Source organism: Malus sylvestris, chromosome 14, assembly GCF_916048215.2.
Source record: "Malus sylvestris chromosome 14, drMalSylv7.2, whole genome shotgun sequence".
Classification (NCBI taxonomy): Eukaryota; Viridiplantae; Streptophyta; class Magnoliopsida; order Rosales; family Rosaceae; genus Malus; species Malus sylvestris.
In genome coordinates, this window is record NC_062273.1 from 3,856,303 (window position 1) to 3,879,734 (window position 23,432).

At 37.2% G+C, this 23,432-nt stretch overlaps 1 protein-coding gene across 1 annotated transcript; it reads right to left on the reverse strand.

Annotated features, from left to right (window-relative positions):
* Positions 1 to 1,888: 1,888 nt before the first annotated feature.
* LOC126600818 (protein virilizer homolog) lies at positions 1,889 to 18,779 on the reverse strand. Its single transcript, XM_050267472.1, has 28 exons — positions 18,527 to 18,779; positions 18,195 to 18,283; positions 15,651 to 15,774; positions 14,558 to 15,181; positions 14,023 to 14,391; positions 13,822 to 13,926; positions 13,509 to 13,691; positions 12,648 to 12,789; positions 12,373 to 12,554; positions 12,206 to 12,291; positions 12,081 to 12,129; positions 11,512 to 11,578; positions 10,935 to 11,413; positions 10,750 to 10,849; positions 10,224 to 10,351; positions 9,402 to 9,469; positions 9,103 to 9,319; positions 8,321 to 8,536; positions 8,013 to 8,168; positions 7,871 to 7,924; positions 7,566 to 7,780; positions 7,393 to 7,462; positions 6,615 to 6,883; positions 5,677 to 5,857; positions 4,204 to 5,577; positions 3,386 to 4,120; positions 3,080 to 3,151; positions 1,889 to 2,190 (listed from the first exon to the last, which is right to left on the reverse strand). The coding sequence occupies exons 1-28, from the start codon at positions 18,599 to 18,601 to the stop codon at positions 2,170 to 2,172; spliced, it is 6,450 nt and encodes a 2,149-aa protein (XP_050123429.1). The 5' UTR covers positions 18,602 to 18,779; the 3' UTR covers positions 1,889 to 2,169.
* Positions 18,780 to 23,432: the final 4,653 nt, after the last annotated feature.

Consider the following 23,432-nt stretch of genomic DNA (forward strand, 5'->3'; position numbering starts at 1 on the left):
TTTTGCATCTCCACCCCTAAACTGAATAGTCATGGTAATAGTCAATAAAATATTAGTATTTTTTATTTTATAAAATAATTTTATTTCAAATTTTGGATATGATTTTTAATCGGTCTCGTTGTACCACGTTTCATTAAATAAGGAATTACAACCCAAAGTATTTGAGAAAATATAAAATTGTGGTGTAAGGTGGAAGATAATGATAAGATATTTATAGAGAAATTTATTTATTTTTTTTTAATTTCGGATTTTTTATTAATTGTTTACATTTTTTTAATTTTTTATATTCTTTATTAATTTTATAATGTGTCTAACGTCAACCTTACATCATTTGGCCTTAGGCTCTCGGGCCACCAATTCAAGCCGAGCCTCTCACTCGAGCCTCCCCCGAGCCTCATTGCCTGCATGGGCTGGAGCAGATTGCTGAGGCTATTGGGTCATTTCTGTCGCCGGTCCATCGAATTCCAGCTCCCGCCGGAGATACGAGTGAGTGTAAGTGTGTCACTGTCACATCACCGTAGGCTGATAGCGGGTGTCGGTCTTTGCCACACGTAGCACGAGGTTATTGGGGCCATGATCATGCATACTCGTGACTCACGAGTCGTGACGGAGATGAAGGAAGCAAAACCCTCGAAACGGGTAATGGTTCCCTTGAGAACCAGACAGCCTTCTATATTATATGTTTAATTTTAACTAAGAACTCCAATTTTACTACTAATTGAGAATTCTCAATTAATCTGCAGCTTAATTAGTTAAAAATATCTATTTTTGCACTCTGAGTTTTGAGTTCGTTTCTTCTCTTTCCCATCTTCATTTGAAATTTTGAGTTTGATTTCCCCTTCTTTATCATCGCTTGTATCCTCCACAATCCATATGCATGCAACCATGCAAGTGAAACTAAAACCCCTTCTCGTTAAATGGTGACTCTTTCATCAGTTTAACATACACATCTTTATTGGTATATTTTGAAGTAGTTTTGTCTTCATTTTATTTCATTTATGATTTTCCGATTCAAATAAATTTTTTAGGTTTGTTGTCATCTCACTCAAGTTTTTTTACGGTAAGGATAATGCTTGTATTCCTCTCTTGGGGGATAAACTCATTTTCTCACTTACAAATAATGTATCCTTATCGTAGACTTTTATAATCGAAACCGTTTAATCTTTTAATCTTCATTTGAAAATCATACCTACAAAAATCATTTAAATCGTTTTCGTTTAGTAATACAAATAGATCAAAATAAATCAACCGTGGAGAGAATCTCTTGAACCTATAATTTCTTAAAGTGGGAATGTCCCTTGGGTCGGTGCTGAGTTACACATATACAATTATACTTTGGACGGATCATGGGATTCTTGGATCCATAAGCTTGTGAATTTTCTATTAGTCTTTTGGGAAGGAAACCAGTACCAAGTTTGGAAATTTACTCCGCATTTGGTTTTTTTTTTTCTTTCATAAATCTCAACCGTTCTTTTTTACCCCTTCATGCGCAGGTGAGCAAAAAGCTCATACCAAACTTATCAACAATTTTAGAGTTTGTTTGGTACTTTACTTGAATTTAACTTTTTAAACTCAAACACTTTATGTTTTAGGCCTTAAAAACTTGTATGGTAAAACCATTTTTAAAAAAATGAACTCAAGACTAACTTAAGAAAATAGCCTACGACCACCTCACTTTGAATCTCTTTGTCTAGTTTAAGTTTTAAGATTTAAAACAATTTTATATCTCATACTATACCAGTGTTGAAGCCTTTAAGAAAATTGTTTTCAAGAGACGTTCTTAAAAAAATGTATTGAAAAATGATGAATTTTTTTTAATAGACTACCAAACAAACCCTCCTAAAGCGAATCTCTCAAAACCAAGTAACACAGCCTTAGAAAGGCAACGGATGAAAACATTCGCTGATATATCGATATTTTCATGAAGGAATTACACTAATATTACACCTTTTCTTATAATGTTGAATGACATTATCAAGGTGGGAAAATAATAATGTACAGTTTTATAGTACATAATCGATACAAAATTTCAGGGGACCAAAATTAAATGATTGATCAAAGGTTAACTCCTAGATGCTTTGGGGTTGCAAGCCTTTGATCGTCACTCGATAGCTCCGAGTATACCCTAAAAGGAAGCATGAGAGACTCTTCCGACTCTTGGTCATTCTGTTATATCTGGCCCAACTTCTCCTGTTAATTCACATGAAACAAAACAAATCTAGAGCGTTGGAACGGCATAGTATCCGAGAAGAGAGAACAAATAAGAAATATGCCATTCTCCTCCAGAGGCAGAAACATACAAGGAGAGAACAAATAAAGCAAACCGAAAACGCATACAGGGATGAGTCTCGACTCGGTTATTAAAATTTACAAAGACAAGTTCGGAGCAAACAAGGACAAGACATCGTTTTTAAGCCATAAAAAGAAATTTGCAAACAATCCAGAGGAAAGAAGCTTTTAGCCATAACTGGGATCACAAAAGCCAAAATAAAAAACAGAAGATAAAAATGAAGGGGAAAACATGAGCATATTAACTAAGGACCTACATGGGAGGAGAGAATTCAAGCATGGGCATTTTGTTCTATGTTTTAGATTACTTGGGGTTCGTTTGGAAATGCTTTTAAAATTACTAAAAGCGCTTTTAGCAAAAATGTTTTTGGCCTCCAAAAGCACTTTAAGTGCTTTTCCAAAGATTCACTAGCATTTTTCCTAAGGATTGGTACCATAAACATTTTCACCAAAAGCGTTTTCATCCATTTTGAAAGCACTTCCAAACGAGCCCTTAATCAGATTATCCATGCATACCAAGACTGAATTAGAAGACAATTTTCAAAACACGTGATTACAAGAATTCCTATACGGTTCTTTCAAACCCATTCGTACACTAGTTATTTCAAAGTATCTAATGTTGTATGGCTTTTTTTTTCATAACCATTTTAGCCTCAATTGTATAAACCCTATACATTTGGTGATTCAATACAGATTCCCCATTATTCCAGATTAAGAAAACCAATATTAATAAGTGGAAACATGAACTCGCAGGCTGATAGAGGGGGCCTAAGACAATAAGAAAAAATACCTGAAGCATCTGCATTAACTTTGGATGCTGCTCCAAAAGCTGACAAAGCTTATCTCTGTCACTCAATAAAGACTGCCATAGAAGGAAAACGAATAATCAGAAGAGACCAAAGGCCACACCGGTCAAACAAATCTAAAAGCTTTAGGCAGAAAGTATTCCCCCCACCCAAACAATTTAAAAAGATCTATTTGAAGAAGCTCCAAAACTGAAGTTCTTTGCAGAAAGATGCCACAAAAGGGTCTGAAGGAAAATTCAAAACTCATGAAAAGGTCTTTTCACTCTGCAAGGATCCTAAGTAACAAATACCTGAATAGCTTCTGGAGACTTGAAGTATTCATGTAATGACATTGCTGGATCTTGTTGCGATATACCATCCCCTGATTGATGCATTGCTTGCTGTTGCGAATGGTCAACTTGCTGTTGCTGCTGTGCATGAGCAAACTCCTGCTGTTGGGGTTGATAGTAGGCATGCATAGGTGAAACATGTGGCTGTTGCAGAATCTGTAGTGAATGCATTTGAACTTGGTTCTGCATAGATACACCTTGCTCCAACTGTTGTGAAGCTTGCATAGGTGGCCTAAGATGTTGGGGTGGTTGTGGAGGACGTGGAATCTGTGGTGGCTGCAACGGCTGCAACTGACCAAGGGAATGAATTGCTTGAATGGAAGACTGAGCGATAGAGAGATTCTGCAAAATAGTTGCATTGTCGCCTTGCAGCTGAGTTGGGATGCTTCCATAAAGACCCATAGAATTAGAACCAGGCCGGAAAACCATGTGTGGCGATGGCGAGTAGGTATTCACTCTGGCCCCTGAAGGTGTGGTAGAACTCTGAGGAAGTTCAGTTGTTCCCGCACTAGTCTGATTATACATTGAAGACTGGTTAATAGTTCTATTGGGTGTTAAATTATATGGACTAGATGAAAAAGGAGGTGGTGTAGGAGGAAGTGGTGGAGGTGGTCTGACAGTCCCACTAGGAGAAGAGATGGAATTTCTTGAAGATGTGGAACCATTATTGAATGCAGAAAGATAATCTGAACGAATCTGCAATGAAGCACAGCAAAGGGTTATATAAATGCAGATAAACCAGCAAGAGACAGGTGAAGAAAAATGTCTATAGAACTTACCTGAAAGGGTGTTGGAAGTGGCTGCTGTACATCAGTCATAGAGTTCATAAAAGGGGATGATTGACTTGGAACAGAATCAGAAGTCTGCGATATCACAGCTGTTGAGGGAAGTGGCATGGGAGTTGAGGGAGGTGGCATGGGAGGTAAAGGAGGTTGATTTGGAAGAAATCTCTGGTCATAAAATCCTGGAGGCACATTGTTAGCATTGCCAGCACGTTGTGGACTATTCTTCGGAAAGAAATTCTGTGGAGTCATCCTAGAACCCACTGGTATCTGTATGGAAGATGCTGAAGAGTTATTATAAGCAAAGACAGGGAATCTAAGATTATTTGCTGCCGTTGCAGAGTCAAAACTACTAGAGGCCTTGTGTAATGTAGCATTCTTCGTGTCATCGGAATGCTCAAAGTACTTTTTATCTGAAGAAATACTTGGTTCACGGGTCAATGGAATTTCAGGACGCGAAACTGACATCCTAGAAGAAAATTCACTTTGTGTGTTCTCATCCATATTAGATGCTACTGGAGTCACCAAGTCACTCTCTGTCTCTTCAACAATAGAGTGGGGAGAATTTTGCTCAACAATGACAGGAGCAGGCTGTTGCAGGTTATCATCCGGCTGAGGAAAGGGCAATTGGTCATCAGGTTCAGACTCCTCACCGTCAAATACTATGTCAATGCCCTGAAGATCATCATCGAGATCCGCTTTCAATTGTTTAGGTTTGTTGAACTTCTCCGTAGCTGTGTCATTCACAGGAGTTGTACTCTTCATTGGTACAGCCGCATCTGCAACTACTGGTGACACTATATTCTGACGTTCCCTTTGCCTGGCCATAAATTCATCGACATGAATTGACGGAGGTCTCCCACCAGTAGATCCCACCCGCTGGACTGCTATTACATTAGAATTAGAAACGCCATCATTCCTTTCTCTTGCAACATAGTCATCAACATGCATGGAAGGAGGCCGGCTGGTATTTGGTTTGCGCTGCCGAAAGGTATCCCTACGAGTAGGACCCGATGACGCAATAGTTGAACCCAGTCCTCGTGAAAACACATTTTGATTTGTGGTCTCAGCCGTGGAGTTTTCTCCTCTCGCGCGCCTATTTGGGCCATCAAGTGATTGCGGCTGTTTCCTCTTAAGATTTGATTCTGACGATTTATCGGGACAATCCCACTGAAACTTGTCTCCAAGTGATCCTTGGTAAAGATAATCGTCAGCCATTTCAGCACCACCATCTGGCATTATATGGATATTTGAAGAAACTAGAATATTTGGCGGCAGAGGAATGGAATCAGCAGAAAAGACATCATCCACCTTTAACAACGAACTAGGTTTCTGCAACAGCAGTGTTAATGATTTCGCAGATTCTAGAACCTGTGCATGGATGAAGACGATGTCAGATATTAATACTATGCAAAAACAATTGGAGATTACAAAGAATTCTATGAAAGAATAAATCAAAACCAGTTATACCTGATACAAAGGGGTTTGAGTATCAGAGTCAGCAATATGGTTAGCCTCCATTGTCTTCAATAGAGAGGTCAATTCATAAATATAGCTCAAGTTTTCATCAGGCACACCATCTGCTTCAGCTATATCATCATCAGAAACTCCGAACAGGAGTTTTACCGCAACAACCATGTCTGGATTCAATCTAACAAAGAAGTAAGCCATAAGTCTAACCAGTGACGTGGATATTAAAAAAAAACCATTCAAAAGCTTAAAGAATGCAGATACCGAACAGAATAAATCAAAACCAATAAATATAGCACATGTGCATAGAGACACCCCAAAATACATCAGAACTCAAGGACAGAAAGGAACAGCCGGTAGCACAAACCTTGTTCAAGTAAGGTCATACAATTGAAAAGCAAAGTTACTTCAGGTGATCAAATAGAATTCTAATATAATGGTTCTAAATAAAAAGCTAAGTTTACTTAAGAAATAATATTTTAGTGAAACCTAAAGTAAATGCATATTTGGAAACCAATGCCAAAATCACTATCCTCAAAATTGACTTGCAAGCATTTCAAAATCTGTTTGAGGACAGCCCCAGTACTCCTAATTCTAGCCAATGTGCCTCATTGCACGACAAAAGGCCCATTGGAAAAATAAAATATATGGCACCATCTTGGCCTCAGTGAGCAACAAAATCCCTACAAATGAAAAAAAAAAAAAAAACACTAACTTTAAGGGAGTGTCATCTTTTATAGCTCTGAAGTTTGCCAATTATGTGAAACAAAACAAGTAGAAGGAGAAAGAATACGGTTCAACAACACAATACTGTGAAACCTTAATGGTTTTTAGGCAAACAAATTGACAGTGTTAAACAACTCAAAACATACAACAATTAACAAGCCTACACTAAAAATGTGATTTCGTAAAGTAGCCAATAAGGCAAGAGTAATCACCTTTCCCCATCAAGGCAGAAGCGGAAAGATCCCAGAGACAATGCATTGACAGTCTCAATTCCATAACTTGACAACCCTTCTTTCAAGTCAACTGATCTTAACAAGCTTTTACAGCAACATAACAATGGGGGACTCTTTCTCCATTCATGATCCTCAACAGAGAGGGCAGGATACAAAGTGGCTGCTAAAGCTTTTTTACCTTCACTACAAGCACCCAGTTCTTTAAAAGCAATAAGACAGGCAAGTAATTCTTTTCCAACTGGTAGAACCTGGAAAGCAAGGAGCATCAACGGATCAAATAAGAAGTTCCAAATCTTTTACTGGTTTCTTCCATTTGGTACAGGTTTTGGATATTACAGCTATATCTTTAGTTGTCTGATTCTGATGGACCCCTTGTCCATCATGCTTTAGGCTTCTCTATCTCTCCCCAATTACTTTCTTATAAGAAAAAGATAAAACTAAGAACTCTTTCCTCGTCTAGATATTAGTTATCTTATCTGAGTGAATATTTTACTATGTGAAGTTGATTTAGTCACTTGTCATATTAATAATTCCATAACAGCTCAAAATCATCGTAAGTCCCAGAAAATTATTATCTCCAATACTCAATTTTCCCAAATATCTTCAGAATGCCGAGCATTTGCTTATTTTGTGTTCAAGCGCAATTCTTAATTACTCTTTCAGACCCAGTAGAAAACAAAAACTAGCTCCTGTAGGAACATCACATTGACCAACATACACTAATCCAACTTCAGGTACAGAGGAAGGAGGGAGTTACCTGACAAAACCTGAGGAGATACTTTAAAAAGATTTTGCAATCGTCAGTAGTCAACTTTTCAAATTCGTTCCTATTAAACCAGAAGTAGTTTAGCATACACAAGGTCAAATTGTATCATCCAATTAAAAAGAAAAGAAATAATGGTAATATAAATATGTATCTTATCTACTTACAAATCATTTTTCCCCGCATGGTGCAGAGATGCTTGAGAATTAAAAATCAATGAGAAGGACTTGAATACAGGGAGGCACCAATTGAGCAAACCGAATCCAAATGCAGCTGAACTTCTACCATCGAGATTCTGTATTCCACCTGTCTCAATGCCAATTAAACACCTATTCAACACTCTAGTGAGCAACTGAAATGCACCCTCCTTTAATAATGGTCCCTACGAAACGAAAAGCAGAGTTAAAAATCCAATGATTTTTTTATAGATAAAGGGAAGGTAACAAAATAAATCAAAAATTAAAATGCAAACCTCGGCACGTGGATGCTCCAATAAGCTAGCAATGAAATCAAGATATCTGTAAACCTGGTGTGGGAGAGAGAGAGAAGAGGGGACACTTAAACATACAACAATACACAAACTATTAAACTTTTATCAGTGGCAAGAAACTTGCCTTATAAGCATCCGAATCTGATGGAGAAGGCGAGTCATAAGCATGATCACGAATCCATGAGAATATGGGTCGTAAAAGTACGGGAAAACTTTCTGCTCTTTGGCAAGCAATACGAATAATAAAGACTCGAAGCATGTCTTGAATGACCACCAGTGCCTGTTTAAAGTGATCTCATTAGTCGTGCAAGATGACAAAAGCGGCAAGTATTCATTAAGAATGGGTCCACTGCCTACTCTTTTCTCTCAGAAGTATGAAAAAGAAAACAAAAAGTAAAATAACAGGCAACTTCACTGAAAGAAATCACATACGGAAATAGCATAATGTTGGATAATCTGAGCAACTTTGTCAAGATGTGGGGTCAACTGGCTGAGCAGCTTCTCCAGATGCTCATGATGCAAATACCAATTGACCTGTCTCTCCTTCTGAGGACCCAAAACAGTCCCCACAGACAACTTTCTAAGGGCACTCAACAAGGGCATCCCATTTTTCCAGAGCCAGACCCCTTCATCAGGTAATAAATCATTCTTGCATTCCCAGAAAGGAAGAAAACACAAGAGGAAACATGTTAAAACCACGTGTCACACATCGTTTGGTAGTCCATTAAGGTGGAAATTATAACATATCTGATGGTTTAGGCAAAGTATGCCAGGTTTACCAACTCAATAAACAAAAATTTATCAGAAAAGAAAACTAGATGTGGTCAATAATCGTTGATTATATCCAAATAACAATTTAGACTTAAACCCAACGAATTGAGGACGGCTAAGAAAAGAATGACTGCGAAATTTACAAAGTGAATAATCAGCATAACATGATGCTCTTTGGTGCATCAAGTGCACAATAAACAGAAACCAAGAATGGAGGAAGCGCCACTAATTACAGATACATGAGGGTTATTAAAGAGCACATTGAACACTCTAGGCATGCTAAACCACTGCTGTTTTAAATGATCCTGAGACTAGGAAAGGCTTAAGACAGCTCTATGTCAAGCTCCATTTGAAACATATCTTAAATTTTTCAGTAAATCGATTACAAAGAACATGATATTCCCACAAAACAAAAGAGAGGGAACAAGAGAAGAAATGCATACCAGAAGACAAAGCAAACTACATGTTTCCTTTGGACCCAAGGCCAGCAAGGAAGGAACTTGAACATTTGCAAGGAGGGAGTGGAAAAGACCAGGAGTCCAGCCATAGACTGGCCAACAAGCAAGTGCCGACGCAAGAAGGTGACAGATAGCTCCAAAACCAAGCGCAGAATCAGGATAAGGAGAGGATAAGTCCGCTGCACATGCGGCTAATTTTGGACTGCAATTGAATAAGTTCGGTCAAATTATATGAATAAAACTAAAATACCTAGGGAAGAGGAAAATGAGGATGACGCAGCTACCTTACTTCTCGGTGCAATCGTAGAAGGGCATTCAATAACTTGGTATTTCTGTGCTGCTCTTGTACTTCCTACAGATACCAGTCCAAAGACCACATTTTAACAGACAACTGGTGAGAGCATACAGTGGTTAAGTCCCAAACAAACTCAAAATTAAAAGGTGGCAGCAAGTTCATGCAATCCCCAAATCTTAAAACAGAAGCATGGAACATCAAACATTTTCTCTTTACAGATCAGTAGGATGTAATGAAATTTCCATTTAACAGTTTGTTAATAGTGTGAGGTAGTGAAAGCATCCTTTCTCAAAAATGAGATATATTCATGGACAAATTACTCTATCCAAACACAGCTATTCTCTGCCCAAAATAGAAGGAAAAGTTTTCCCTCTTTTCTACAAGTCATGGGGTAAAATAAAATGAAAATTCCATTTAGTTAGATTCATAGCCAATCAATCCTATGATATAACATGACCAAAACTACAGCTTCAAATGTCTACACAATACACATCTAAGAACCCTAGTCCGAGTATCCTTTCTCAAAATTTAGTTAGATTCTAGCCAATCAAAAATATGATATAACATGACCAAAACCGTAGCTGCTAACGTCAACACATCTACACTATGCCCTAGATAAAAGGTTGTTCTATCCAATGAGAGTACCAACATTTCAAAATCTCTAACATGAATCATGTGAGCATCCAGATTAGATAATAACCATTTTACATACACAACTTTGCTACAATATGAACTGCTGCTTCTCTCAATCAAACAAAAGTTCCCATATAGAAATCAATCATAAAGAAGCTAGAAACAAAATGTAGCAAACCTGCAATTTCTGCAACAAATTGATCAACAACATAATTGTAGGAATCAGAAGATCAACTAAACTCTGCTCACGATTACGTTCTGACAATAAATCTGATGTAGTATTGCACTCCTCATCAACAAGGTAATCTGTTCAAGACAAAATAAGAGCAAATTTTTCAAAAGTCCAACAAAATGGACCTATTAAAATATCAGAATATTGTATAATAGGAAGTGTCGGATTTGAGAAGAAGGTTCTCAAAGAAATGAAAGGAATCTGTAACTGCAACAAAGTTAAAAGCAAGAGGAAGAAAAGTTGGGGAAGCCAAATTGAATACAGCACAAAACATAATAAACAGAGCAAGGACTTAGAAATATACAGATAACTCTTAACACTGAAAAGTTGAAGTGGACATGAAATCACCTCTTCCCCCCAAGTCTAAAGTGTAAAAATATTTGGATTTTGATGGGACAAGTTTGGTTGCAAACTTTTTAGGGGAACACTTTTAGTGGTTATACATACAAATCAACTATTCCAATCAACATACCATAACTGTTCGAGGACCTCTCAAGCATACCCCTACAATTGACCAGAACTGCATATATTATTGGCACAACACCTTCATCGTACAGAGTAGCAGCAACAGTCTACATCAACAAGACAAACATGAGCAACATGAGCAACATAAAAAATTCACTATAATGGTAAATACAAAAGTAGAAAATCACATACTGAGTTCTCTGAAATGAACGCTAAAATGCGAAATGCTGTTGTCAACTGTGCTACGGAAGAGTCACGAAGATTAACACCATCAAAAGTCTTGTCAGATATAAACTTTCCAAGATTTTCCATAACATTAACATCAGAACCACCAAAGGTATCTCCAACAGCATTTTCTACATCAGCCAAATCTGACACCAGTGGGATGTTTGAAGTCAAGTGGGCATCTCCTCCAGAAGACAACCCAGCAGCATACTGTATAAGACCTGTTGCCCCATTTTTATGATATACTACACCAGCATCTATCCATTCCAACAGCCGTGTGGGGGCATCTTTTCTATTTGACCCAGGAGAAGAGGAATGTAACGCCCTATGGAGCTCCATAACATGTCCAATCCATGATCCAAGAGAAGATGCAGTGGAATCAGAAACAATAACTTCAAAAATCTCAGCAGCTGAGTGAAATATGGCAATATTTAACGGCGAGGCTCCTGAATATCCAGAACATCAACTGTGTAAATGAATAACTAAAAGTACATAATTGTCAAACTTTCAGATTTAGTCTTTAGATGAAGGTCAAGTGTAGAACCACTATTTTTAGCAACTGGCTCTGGTTCCTTGGCAGAATGTAAAGCTTCAATCAAAATTTTAACAGCCTACAAAATGGATATGCATTCATTTGTCAATAAACTGAAATATGTATCTATAAAGAATAATAGGATTACCAAGAACAACAAACAGAACTATTGTCCAGACACCACAGATACTACCTCGTTAGATTTTGATATTTGTAAAGGCATCATACACATCCACATTTGTGATCAGAATTGTATACCAGAATAAAGTTGCATATAATACTGCTTAAGTTAGTTGGTAAACCCTCTTTGGCTTGTATCTTATACCTAAGTTCAAACACTTTGTACCAGTCAAATAAAATAAAACAGAACTTCAAAGTTATAATATGTGATGCAGATGAAAACTTTAGAATTCAATATAAGAAAATGAGTTACCAATAGTAGATCATTAATATATAAGAAATATTTCCAAAAGCCAAGATAAGTTCCACATAGATGATAGGGTTGCTAGTTTAAATTGGTTGGAAGAAGACTTGTGCATTAGTTATTACTATATGGTTTCAGATAGCATATTCATCAGTACCTCCGGAAAATATCCCAGAGCCAACAATGCTTGGCGTCCACAGTCAGACCTGCAAATCATAACAGAAAAGTGGTTAAAGACCATGTATAAACAACGCACAATCAACAAGATGAATTCCATTCCACCTTGCAAGAGCACATAGTTCCCACAACACCCATAAAAATTCTTCGGAGTTTGGTGCTGCAGTAAGCAAACGGTCTACAGCAGTAACCTGCACCAAAGCATTAGAAGGTTGCTAATCTTAGCTGAAGGTCTGTAATATTTTGAAACCAAAAGGAGACAAAGGACTAACCACCCTCAAATGGACCCCAACAATAATTCCAACATCCTGCGGAGCACAAAAGAATCCTTTGGATAATGAAACAGATGCATATCGAAGAGGAAGACACGCATCCTTATTCACATCATCAGCACCCCTTAGGGCATGTATTATTGTTGCAGAAAGTTCAGGGTGGTGCAGAAGAAAAATTAAGCCTGAGTAAGAAAACATGCAATGTCATAATTATCATTAACATGATCTGGATTTGACAGATAGGAGGCTTGAAAATAGGACAGCATTAGAGAGACCTGAGCGACAAAAAAGAAAGGAAAGAATTATGGCCTCAACTGATGACACAACATCCACAAATATGTCAATTGCACGTCCGACTTCTAAACGCAATATGGATGACGACAATATTGCAACTGATAGAGGTAGAAATCCCTTGTCCTGCTACCAATGTATTTTAAACATTGCTTAGTAAATAATTAATATGGTTGTATTGTATAAACATTGAGCAAAAAAGAAAAAAGTTAAAATATCAGTGCCAAATTGCAATATAAATTCCAATACATAAACTAAACAAGAACAAATATCAAAATTTAAACTATGATGTGGAATAAAGAGAAAGTGAGAACACACAGGAAAATGATACGAAAGTTGGAATTATGGACTTGATTGCAAAACTTCATCTGATTAAGGGAGTGAGCAGATCAGAGAAATTTCAATTTAACTTGATTCTGGATAATGAAGTTAACGGTATTATAGTTAATTTGATCATGCAGTTGAATAAGCAATTTTAGTTTGAAGTGATTAGATAGACTGTCATCAACAATTTGGATATAGAGTTGAGCTAATAAAATATTGAAACTCTACCCCTGTGTTAGTCAGGTCTATCCAAAAACTATATTTCTCCACCACATCCCTCCTACCAGACACTTAGTTTCCTTGCAAATGCTACTTCTACTCTCTATTTGGTCTGCCAATGTTCTGAAGTGTATGGTTTTCAAATCTAGCAAAGTTGGTCCCAAGCCTAGACTTTCACTCCTTTAAAATTAATGACAGAAGGTAACAGGCCGTACAACATAGAGACTATACAAATAAACCATATAATTAACCATATTTCAGTTTTTGAGGAAGTAGCTGAAAGAGCAAATAGGGAAATTTACCTTGAGAAGAGCCAGCAAATGCATGTCGATATCCCAATTTGAGAAACAACAATTTGAAGAAGCAATTAAGTTGTTGGATGCTTTATATGACGACAAACCTTCTGTCTGACCAAGAATCAAGGATTTGGTGGCTCGGGCAACCAGAGAAGGATCTTCAATTGGACCACGTGAATTTATCAATTTCTGCATAAACACTTGTCAATAAGTATGAACAAAAAAACTGCAATGCAGGTTTCTGGGACATCAAAAGTGGAAAAAATATACCCAAAGGTTTTACATAGCTAAAACCAAAAGCAACAAAATGACAACTGACCAACAGCTTTTTAAGTTGTGACTTTGCACAGATAAGCATGTCCAGAGTACCACTTGTGACCCTACCAAAAGTAGATAGACCACCCAATACCGACAAAGCTGCACACTGCAAAGAATGGAATTACCATAAGAAACCACTAATATTATAGTTCGCACAAACACAAGTAAAACCACAAACAGGGTCACCAAAGTGGAAGTATACCTCAAATGTTGAAGCAACCTCATAAAATCTTAACCGATGAAGAATGTAAGTTGCACAAGAAGCAATATCATGACGCTGTTTTTGCAATAACAGATTTAACAATCTACTATAACCATCACTGGCACCAGATAGGATTTTTTCATCTTCACGTGGCCACCAACCTAAAAATCCTTCACACCCAAAAGAATGCTGAGTAGCCTTCTCAACAACTCCTAGTAGCAGTAATGTAGTAGCAGCAGAATTCTGATTGCCACAACAAAAAGCATGAACAAGCTGCTCCATTCCCCCACCAGTAACAAAATGAAAGCAGCTTTCTCTTCCAGAGCACAAAAGAAAAGCCACACTCAACCCCAGCATGACATTTGTATTCTGAAAACAAATATACAACTTTAAAAAATCGATCACATTCAATGTGGGCACACAGGTGTAGAGAGAGAGAGAGAGAGAGAGAGAGAGAGAGAGAGCACATGCACTTTCATCTGTTGTATATTGAAAATATGAAGTACAGAAATGAAAGAAGTTGTAATTTAATCACCTGTGGAAGTTGGTGATGTACAACACTCAAGAAGTCCCTACTAAACCGAAAGTACTGACTTAACACATCCACCAACTGTTTAGAATTTGCTAATTCAACCTCAAACTCAAAAAGTCCGTTGTCTTCAAGTGATTCAGCTAAATCATTCCCTGATTCGCGTTTAAAGACCTTATAGAGCTCCATAAGCTCTGTTCTGGCCTTGCTAAGAACATTGCGCAACTCTTCACACTCACTGGATCTTCCCCAAGAAGAGGTGACATAAGAAGTGGCAGCTGATACTACAATGCCGACAATTTTATGCAATGCATCACCTAGATTGGGCAACTCACAGACCTTCAACATCAGTTGTAATAAATGCTTAGCTTCAACAGATATATCCGATGCCGCAACAGGTAGAGATAGAGTATTAAGAGTTGATATGGATTCCTCAATTTTCAGATTAGTTGAATGTAAAGCATGAGGGAGGTCTTCAAGCTTTCCCTCAGTAGAGCTAACAAGATTAGTTATGGAGCTATCATCAAATTCAATGTTGAATTGCCCTAGATCTTCTGCCGTGTTTCCATATATGACTAAACTCAGACTGCGGTAGCTGCCCCTTACAACGAGATGATTAGTTACAACAGCCTGCAGATAAGCAATGACTCCTGTGAGAATAGTAAATAAAGAAAAACAACGATGTACCCATGAATGTTGTGTGTGTGAGAGACAGGAGACAGTTCATCAATAATAACAACTAGGTTCACCTATAGCTAAGAAAAGGAGAAGGGAACAGAAACAAAATGTCACCAACTCTTTTTCCTCTAAGTGCATTCGTCGACCTATTAAATTATGATTTTTTAGTATAATGCTAGGCTAGAAATTTATTTCCTCCATAAAGAAGTAATTACACATAAGAAGTTTAAGATGACCTAAAATCATTACTTACGGAGGGAATTGGCAAATTTTAAAAAGCTAAAAAATATATATATCTATAAACAGGAACATACTCATCAGCTCAACATTGACAGTCAACCATCAAAAGATAATAAAAAAAAGCAGTAGAACTTTGCAGAATACAGGATGTAACATTATCATGTGCCAATATGATAATTACCTCTACTTCTAGCACATTTGAAGAAGAAGGAGAATATAGGAAAGGCAGACAGAGGCGCCTGAACCTTGTCTCCCCCTCACATTGAACAAAAACCTCCAAAGCAAATGAAGGAGGTGAAGTGGCCCTGTAAACAACAATAGCACTTCAGAACATATGCAATATCTATCAAGCATAATCTGGCATAACAAGAAAACCAAATTTCAGGGGTAAAAGCCCAGAATTTCATTGATTTTTGGTATAAGAATGGAAACCTTTATTTTTAAAATTCAGAAAGAGAACAATATTTTAAAGAGAACAAATAAAGGCTAAGTATGGGTGAGCGGCTTCCAAGTTCCAATGGCTTGAGGCTAAGTGAGGAAGAAATAGACTACAAAGGGGACTAGAGATGCACTACATAATCATGACAAAGGCATGTAAGAGGGATTTGTTAGTGACTCCGAGTAGTTATTTGCAAATCCCTCTCACATTCCTTAATCAAGTAACTGTAGCACCCCCATAAGGCATGCAGAAGAACAAAGAAAGGGGTATCTCTAAAAACTCTGCAGCTAAAACCCACAAAGAAGCCCAAAACATGACTCTATGATCTATCCCCAAATTCTGACACCTCCTCCATCTTTTTTTCAAAGCTTCTTGTCATTCCAAGCAAAACAGCAACAAAGCATTTTCTCACTAAGGGCTGGTTTGGTATTGCTGTGCTTTCAAAAAAAACTGCTGTGAGAATAAGTGGCTGTGCTGTGAGAATAAGCGACTGCGAAATAAATCAGCAGAGTGTTTGGTAAATTTTTTTTGTAAAAGTGCTTTTGGAAAAGAAAAAAAAACAGTCTGATAGTGGGTCTTTTCATTAAAGGAGCACTGCAGCTTCGTGTGCTTTGAAAAAAAGCCAATTTTCCAAAGCTGCAAATAGCAGCTTCAGCTTTTTCCTTTGATTTCAGCTTATTCTCACAGTAGCTTCCAAAATAAGCCCTTTTTTTTCAATTTACCAAACGCCTAAAACCCTCACAGTTTTTTTTCATGGGTGCTTTTTTTTTTAAGCACCTCACTCCCAAACCACCCCTAAGTGGGGTCGGCTGTATGAATCCTAGAACTTCTTGTCAAAACTTCTTGTCATTCCAAGCCAAACAAATGAAAAAAAAATGCCAATACACAACACTTCCCCCAAAAGTTTTCCAAAGTAACAATGCTTCTCCACAATAATGACCAGTATCCTCTGCTTCAAGTTTGCACATAATAGACCTTGAAAGTGAAAGAGATATATCAGACCCCCTACAGTCAACATTGTTGCACGTGTTGACCGTCCCATGAGCAATTCTCCATACAAGCACTTGTACCTCACTACATATCCTAGCATTCCAAATCATTCGGGTTGGGTCGGGTTGGGTTTTGAGAATATAGGTAAACACAATATATTAATCAACCAATTAAAACAAGATTTGTAAGTAAGTCTTAGGAAATTCTAATTGAAAGCCCTCCCATCAACCTGGCCTAATAAAAGTAAACATTTTCAATCAATAAACTTTGATAAATTGATAATGGGGAAGAAAGCCTTCGTTAATTTCAATCACATTTAGGCTCCTTCAGAGGTTAAAGTTCCAACCCAATAGGCAAGAGGATGAGTGACAAATTGTGAGTATAAGCCACCTATCCCCACCCTATTTATCTTCAGAAATTTAATCCTATCCTATCCCAACGCAAAGATTTTGAGTAAAAGAATTAATTCCCAGTGAAATGTTTCTTCAAAGGTTCTACAAGAGCCTCTGAACACCAAAGTGAAATGATAAACACAAAGGGAACCCCGCCTGCTAGCACCATGGCAATACCTATTTCAGATGACAACATGCTAATTACTTCTCCACAATAAATGTGCATCCCTCTTAATCAAAACTTCAACACCTAAACCTCTTTTTCCTTAGATCTTGAAACAGATTCCCCTTCACTAAAGAATTCACGTTTTATCCCTTATCCTTGGTTACCACATAAAAGTCTCATTAAATTTCTGACACTGAATTTTTTAATGGAGAGAAAAAGATTAACTAAGTTCCTAAACTTTGCAATACCAACTGGACTAATGTTTTTCTTTTCTTTTCTAATAAGAAATAGAAATATTCTTTAAAAGAACATGTGGTGCGGTACAAAATTAGTGAACGAGGAGTCCACTTTAGAAGAACACTAAACATGTAACCTGCAGCAACAACTTATACCGAGGGGAGATACATCAAGATAAACAGAATTCCCAAAGACCTAGAAAACCTATATGTTTTCACATCTGACAAAATAAAAAGAATTCCCAGAGAATGATAGCTCCCAAACCTCTGCAGCTGAAGATATGGTATTTGTAAGATATAAAAAAAAAATACTTTGTCAGATGTGAAAGCATTTCGGGCCGGATCTAAGCTACGGTATTTGTAACAAGCTTAAGTGAATGCTGAATATAATGACCAGCATGTTCATGTTCAGGCTTAATCTAAAAGATCGAATCACAATATTCTGAAATACACAAACAAAGGTAAAGGCTGAAAAAACTCCGAAATCAGTAAAGCCGCTTACCCAAGAAGTGTTACTGACTGAGAAGCAAAAGACACGTTCTGTTCAAGGAACTCGCAAGCAGTGATGACAATGGGCTCAGCAAATAATACCTAAAACCCACAATTCGCTTCGAATGAGTAACATTTAAATAATGGAAAGAAAAAGCAAGCATAAATTCAAAAAAAAAATTAGTACTTTATGCACACGTGCAGTAATGCATTGGCAATACAGAATTCATAGAAAGTAAGAGTAACTAACAAATCAAAATTCGTAAGCTAATTGCAGAACAGGGACTAAATTAACCGAATGGCAGACAATTGAAAATTCAGAAATTGCGGAAGAGAGAGAGGAACCTCGTCGACGTATTCATCGAGATGGGGGTGAACGAAGGTCTGGGCGAACAACACACAAGGCTCGGGGCGACCCATTCTCTGTGATTTTCGAGTGCCTGTCAAGAAAACATGGAATTTGAGCCGTTGAATTTGAATTTCAAGGGTTTTGGAGGTTCTTCCCCGGAGGAAAAGGTGGGGGTTTTGAGAGTAAGAAGGCAAGAGGTTTTTTTTCAGGTTTGTCGCAGTGTCGCCGACCTGAATGAGAGATAAAATACGTCTTACCCAATAAATATAAAAGAAAGAAAAGTTTGGGAGATTTTAGAAAGAAAAGTTTGGGCTGATTTGGTATCGCTGCTTTGAAAAAAAATTGTTTCTGCTATGTTGTAAGAATAAGAATTGTAAAATAAAATGTTTGGTAAATTTTTTTGTAAAAATGCTTTTGGAAAAAAAAAACAATATGATAGTGTATGGTAAATTTTTATGTAAAACAGTTATAACTATGTGAAATGATCAAAAATTGTATAATACTAGATATTCCATTAATTTAATTTTCTTAACAAAGTGAATTACTATATATACTCTTTTTTTAAATAAAAATATTTATAAACTTTATCTTAAATATTTATAATTAAGAAATTTAAAAAAAAAAATTCACATGTGAGGATAAGATGATCATTTCATCCCCTCCATTTCATCTCTTCCGTAGTCACTCCCCCATTCATAGACAAAGACATCACGAACTGAAATCGAATCCGGGTGCGTAGCTGAATTCTTTGATTGAACTGTTCTTTCTTCTTGATTGATGGTGCTCCTTCCATCTTTTCGTTTCGGTTTTAGATTTGGTTTTTGTTTTGGATTTTGATTTTAGATTGGTGCTGCTCATCGTTTATCTTGTAGTTTAGGAACAGAGGTTGAAGTGTTGGATTTGTGATGCGTATTGGATTAGCAATTCTTAATTTAAGGACCTAGATGGATAATGCTTATCCTCTTTCAACCAACAAATTGAGAAATATGGGAGATAGAAAGGTTTCGCAATATATAAGTAACCCAACAAAACCAAAGGAGCCTCAACATAGTTTCACAATAATATATATCTCTCTCTTCATTTTAACAACAATCGACAAACAGACAATCCCCCTCCTGAAATTTCTCTGTCCTCACCCACCTTCGTACCCTTCCCCTCTCTCGCGTTTCATCCCTTGTATCGAAACTCACATCTCATTTGAGGACGAGATCACCTCGCAGCTCAGAACGTTTGCAATTGACTCACTCTCGTCCGGCATTTCGATCCTACAAAACAATTTGAATGTCGTTTTGTTATTTCTGGATCGAAGAAAAACGTTTATTTGTCTCACTGTGTCTTCGATATTGTATATTTGAATCAAAGGATCAGTGTTTGTTTGGTGCGATGGTCAGGGTCAGATCGCCATCGTCAATCAGATTGAAGTTTGCAACCCGACGTATGACCAAGTTCATTTATTTTTTACTGTTCATCCATGTTTTACCAAAATAAGTTGTTTTGTTGAAGCTGCTATTTCCAACTTATGGTTTTCAGTTTTTTTTTCACCCATAACTTTGAAAAAAAAGTTGATTTAAAGTGTTTACCAAACACTTAAAATGCTCCAACTTTTTTCATACCCACTTTTTAAAAGTTAAGCTAAGCCAAACCTAGGCTTAATTTTGTATCGATATTGCCCAAGGCTCTTAAATAGTCAATTTTAGAAAGACATTAATAGTCAATTTTAGCTGGGGCTGGAGAACGGGTAGACAAGGTTTGGGGCGGCTATCCTCTGTTTTGTACGATTTCTTCCAAATATCATACTTCTTCTAAAAAAATCAAAAATAAAAACACTTGCACCTCACAAAAACCTTTATTCTTGTTGTTAATTACATTAGAGGAAATTAAGCTATAAATATATCTTAAATAATGATAACCCATTATCTCTCCCCTTCTCACCATTTGACTAATCTTTATGGCTTCGAAACTCTACATTTGATACTTTAAATGTCATCATCCTTAAGAGCTATAAAGTGAGATCCATATGAAATAAGACATGTCTTTCCCTAATACAATCCAATACTAGTTAGTCTAGTTGATTGTTACTTTGTTTTAAATTTTGTATATAGATATAAGAGCATTTTCATCCTTAAACAGCTCCCTAGGCAATAGGCAATTCAATCCCCCAAGTAAATAGTAAATGTCTTTAGTGAACAATAACTGCTTAAGTGCATATCATTCTCCACCCCTAAACTGGATAGCCTAGACAATTCGTATTAAAATATTATTATTGTTGTGACATATGTTCTTATCAATATGTGATTGTGTAAATCCTAAGTAGAGATAAAGTAGGAATCCTTTGGGATCTAGAAGATATTTCCTAATATACTTTGTATTACTTGGAGAGCAAGTTTCTCTCCTCCTTATTACTATAAATAAAGGCACAAGGACTGAGGAATTAACACACAATCCCTCAAGTCTATACTCCAATCTCTCTCTCTTCCTTTTGCTGAACTTTTCTACTAAATATAGGCCACAACACATTATCAACACACTCTTCACGTTGGGCTAAAGAGAATTTATTCGTCTTCAATCAAGAGAGTATTACGTTTCAATTATTTTTAATTGATTAAATTTTGATTTTATTGAATTCATATACTTCTATTGATTCAATTCATATTTTTCTTATGTTGAACGTGATACAAGCTTTGGAGATGGAAAGCCAAAATTGAAGCAATAATTTTCAGCATTAAACCAGTTCATCAATATCATCATGCAATCAGCTTCTTCTAAAACAACGATTTTTAACTCAATATTTTTACAGCCCTGATAGCATGAACATTCACCATAATGTATGACCTAACTTTACGTTTTTCGAATTTTAGATTCTACATAAATTGTGTATGCATTATAATCATAATCCTACGGAATTATGTGAATTGATATTGTGATATTACTATGAATTATTATATGTAATTGAATCTAATTGAATTAGAAAAAAAAGTTAAGGTTTGTTGGAAATCCACCGAGCCCCAGCACCAAAGTCGTTGAGCTCCCATATGTGCCGTGAGCTGTGAGCCAAGAGGGCATGCAGCCCTCCGTTAAACCCAGAAACACGATGTCGCACAGCGTTGTCCCTGTCCTTCGACTCAGCCTAGTGAACCACCGTCTCGAGCACTAATTTGGTGTAGCCCAAGCTAACTCTGATGACCTACAATCATCGTCGATGGAGTTTGTGGCCGAGATTTCTTTGAAATCTCACCTAAAGTTCGAAATTTCGATTTCAATCCCATGGAGTTCTTCGTTTGGGGACGTTGAAGCTATCCATCAGCTACCAAACAATGGTTCTCACATGAACCACCGTCTCACGCACCACTCCCTGACCATAACATGGATGCCTGAAGCGGCAGTGTCGGTCCCCAAATCCTGGTGAACACCCAGCGTTGCTGGGATATTTTTTGGTCCAGAGCCTAGCCCTACTGGGCTCGCTTTCCTTCAACCCATCACAAGCCTGTCATGGCCTTGCTTGTTATGGCCCGCAGCAAAACAATTTTTGTTTTTGTTATTTTTTTTAGGCCTGTATGTAGCAGCCCACTGTCTTTCCATGCTCGGCCCACATGACACAGGCCCGTAGGGCCATGGTGTCTCAGTGCACTGGGAAACACTGGATTAACGCCTCTATATGGACTCTTGTTAATTTGGGCTTGCAACCCCCGTTTTAATTTTTGGTCCAATTTTTCTTGGGCCACCCGTTTTTCATTGCCTATTTTTTAGGCCTTATGTTTTTTCGTCCAACTTTTAATTTTGGCCCGAAATCCAAATAATTAAATTATAAACTCTATACATATTTGCATATTTTCTTATTACATATTTTGTATATTTTGCGTTTGTTTGCAGGTATTATGAACTTGAAGTTCATACTTCTGAACCCGAAGTTTTGGAAAAGTGCCATAGAAACCTGAAGTTTTTTAACGCGCAACACTCATGTTGACACCCGAAATTCTCCATGCTTAAATCTGTTTAAGCCAAACCATGTCTTAGAACCTGAATGTTCTAACTCTGATGTTTATGGAATTTTATTTCCTAAAACACCGATCACATTCTTGTTTCCGCCATTCAGCGTATTGTCGAACCGTAACAAGTTCGATTTCACTGATTTGGAAGTTTTGAATAAAAAACTACTTTATGTGGATACAAGATGTGACACCCCGCTTGACTACGACTAGTTGCGAAATCATTGTAGCCAGTTCTGGTGTGGAATAGCTGAATAAGTCTCTGCCATGATCTTTATTCAAAGATTTATGCCTAAAGCATATCAAATGGAAGTATCTCATTGCCGAGGACTCCATGACTCTTTGACTCGCTATAGATTGTTTCAAATCATGCAAAGATGAATTATTGCCCAAAGCAAAACATGATTGAAACTTTTACATCCATGAATAGGTATAATTATGAAGTTTATATCCAATCGAATTTTGACTGAAAGAAAATCTTTCTAGTCCTTCTATATCTAAATTGCTCATGAAGTAGCAGTATAGAGAGCAAAAGTTTATCAAATTCTCGGATTTGATTACTACTACACTTGTGAGAGAAATACCGCTCCAACTTCGGCTGGAGCCTACCGAACCCAAGTCTGGGTCTATCTCTCTCTCTTTCAGAATCTCATTTCGAGTTTGTTTTACAACATATGGTAGAATCAGGCCTGCCAAGAGGTGGTATCACGCCTGAAGCATGATCATTGGCACCTAACACTTCAAGAATAAAGGATAGTAGTCCCGAACCTCAACCCTACAGAATCTACCTTCGTTTTGACGAAATAGATCATTGGTTATGCACTTGTATGTGCCTCTACCAACGTTGTTGAGGAGTAACATTCCCCGTAGTCAATCTGTGAGACTAATTTTGCTCCACCTAACACACTTGGAATAG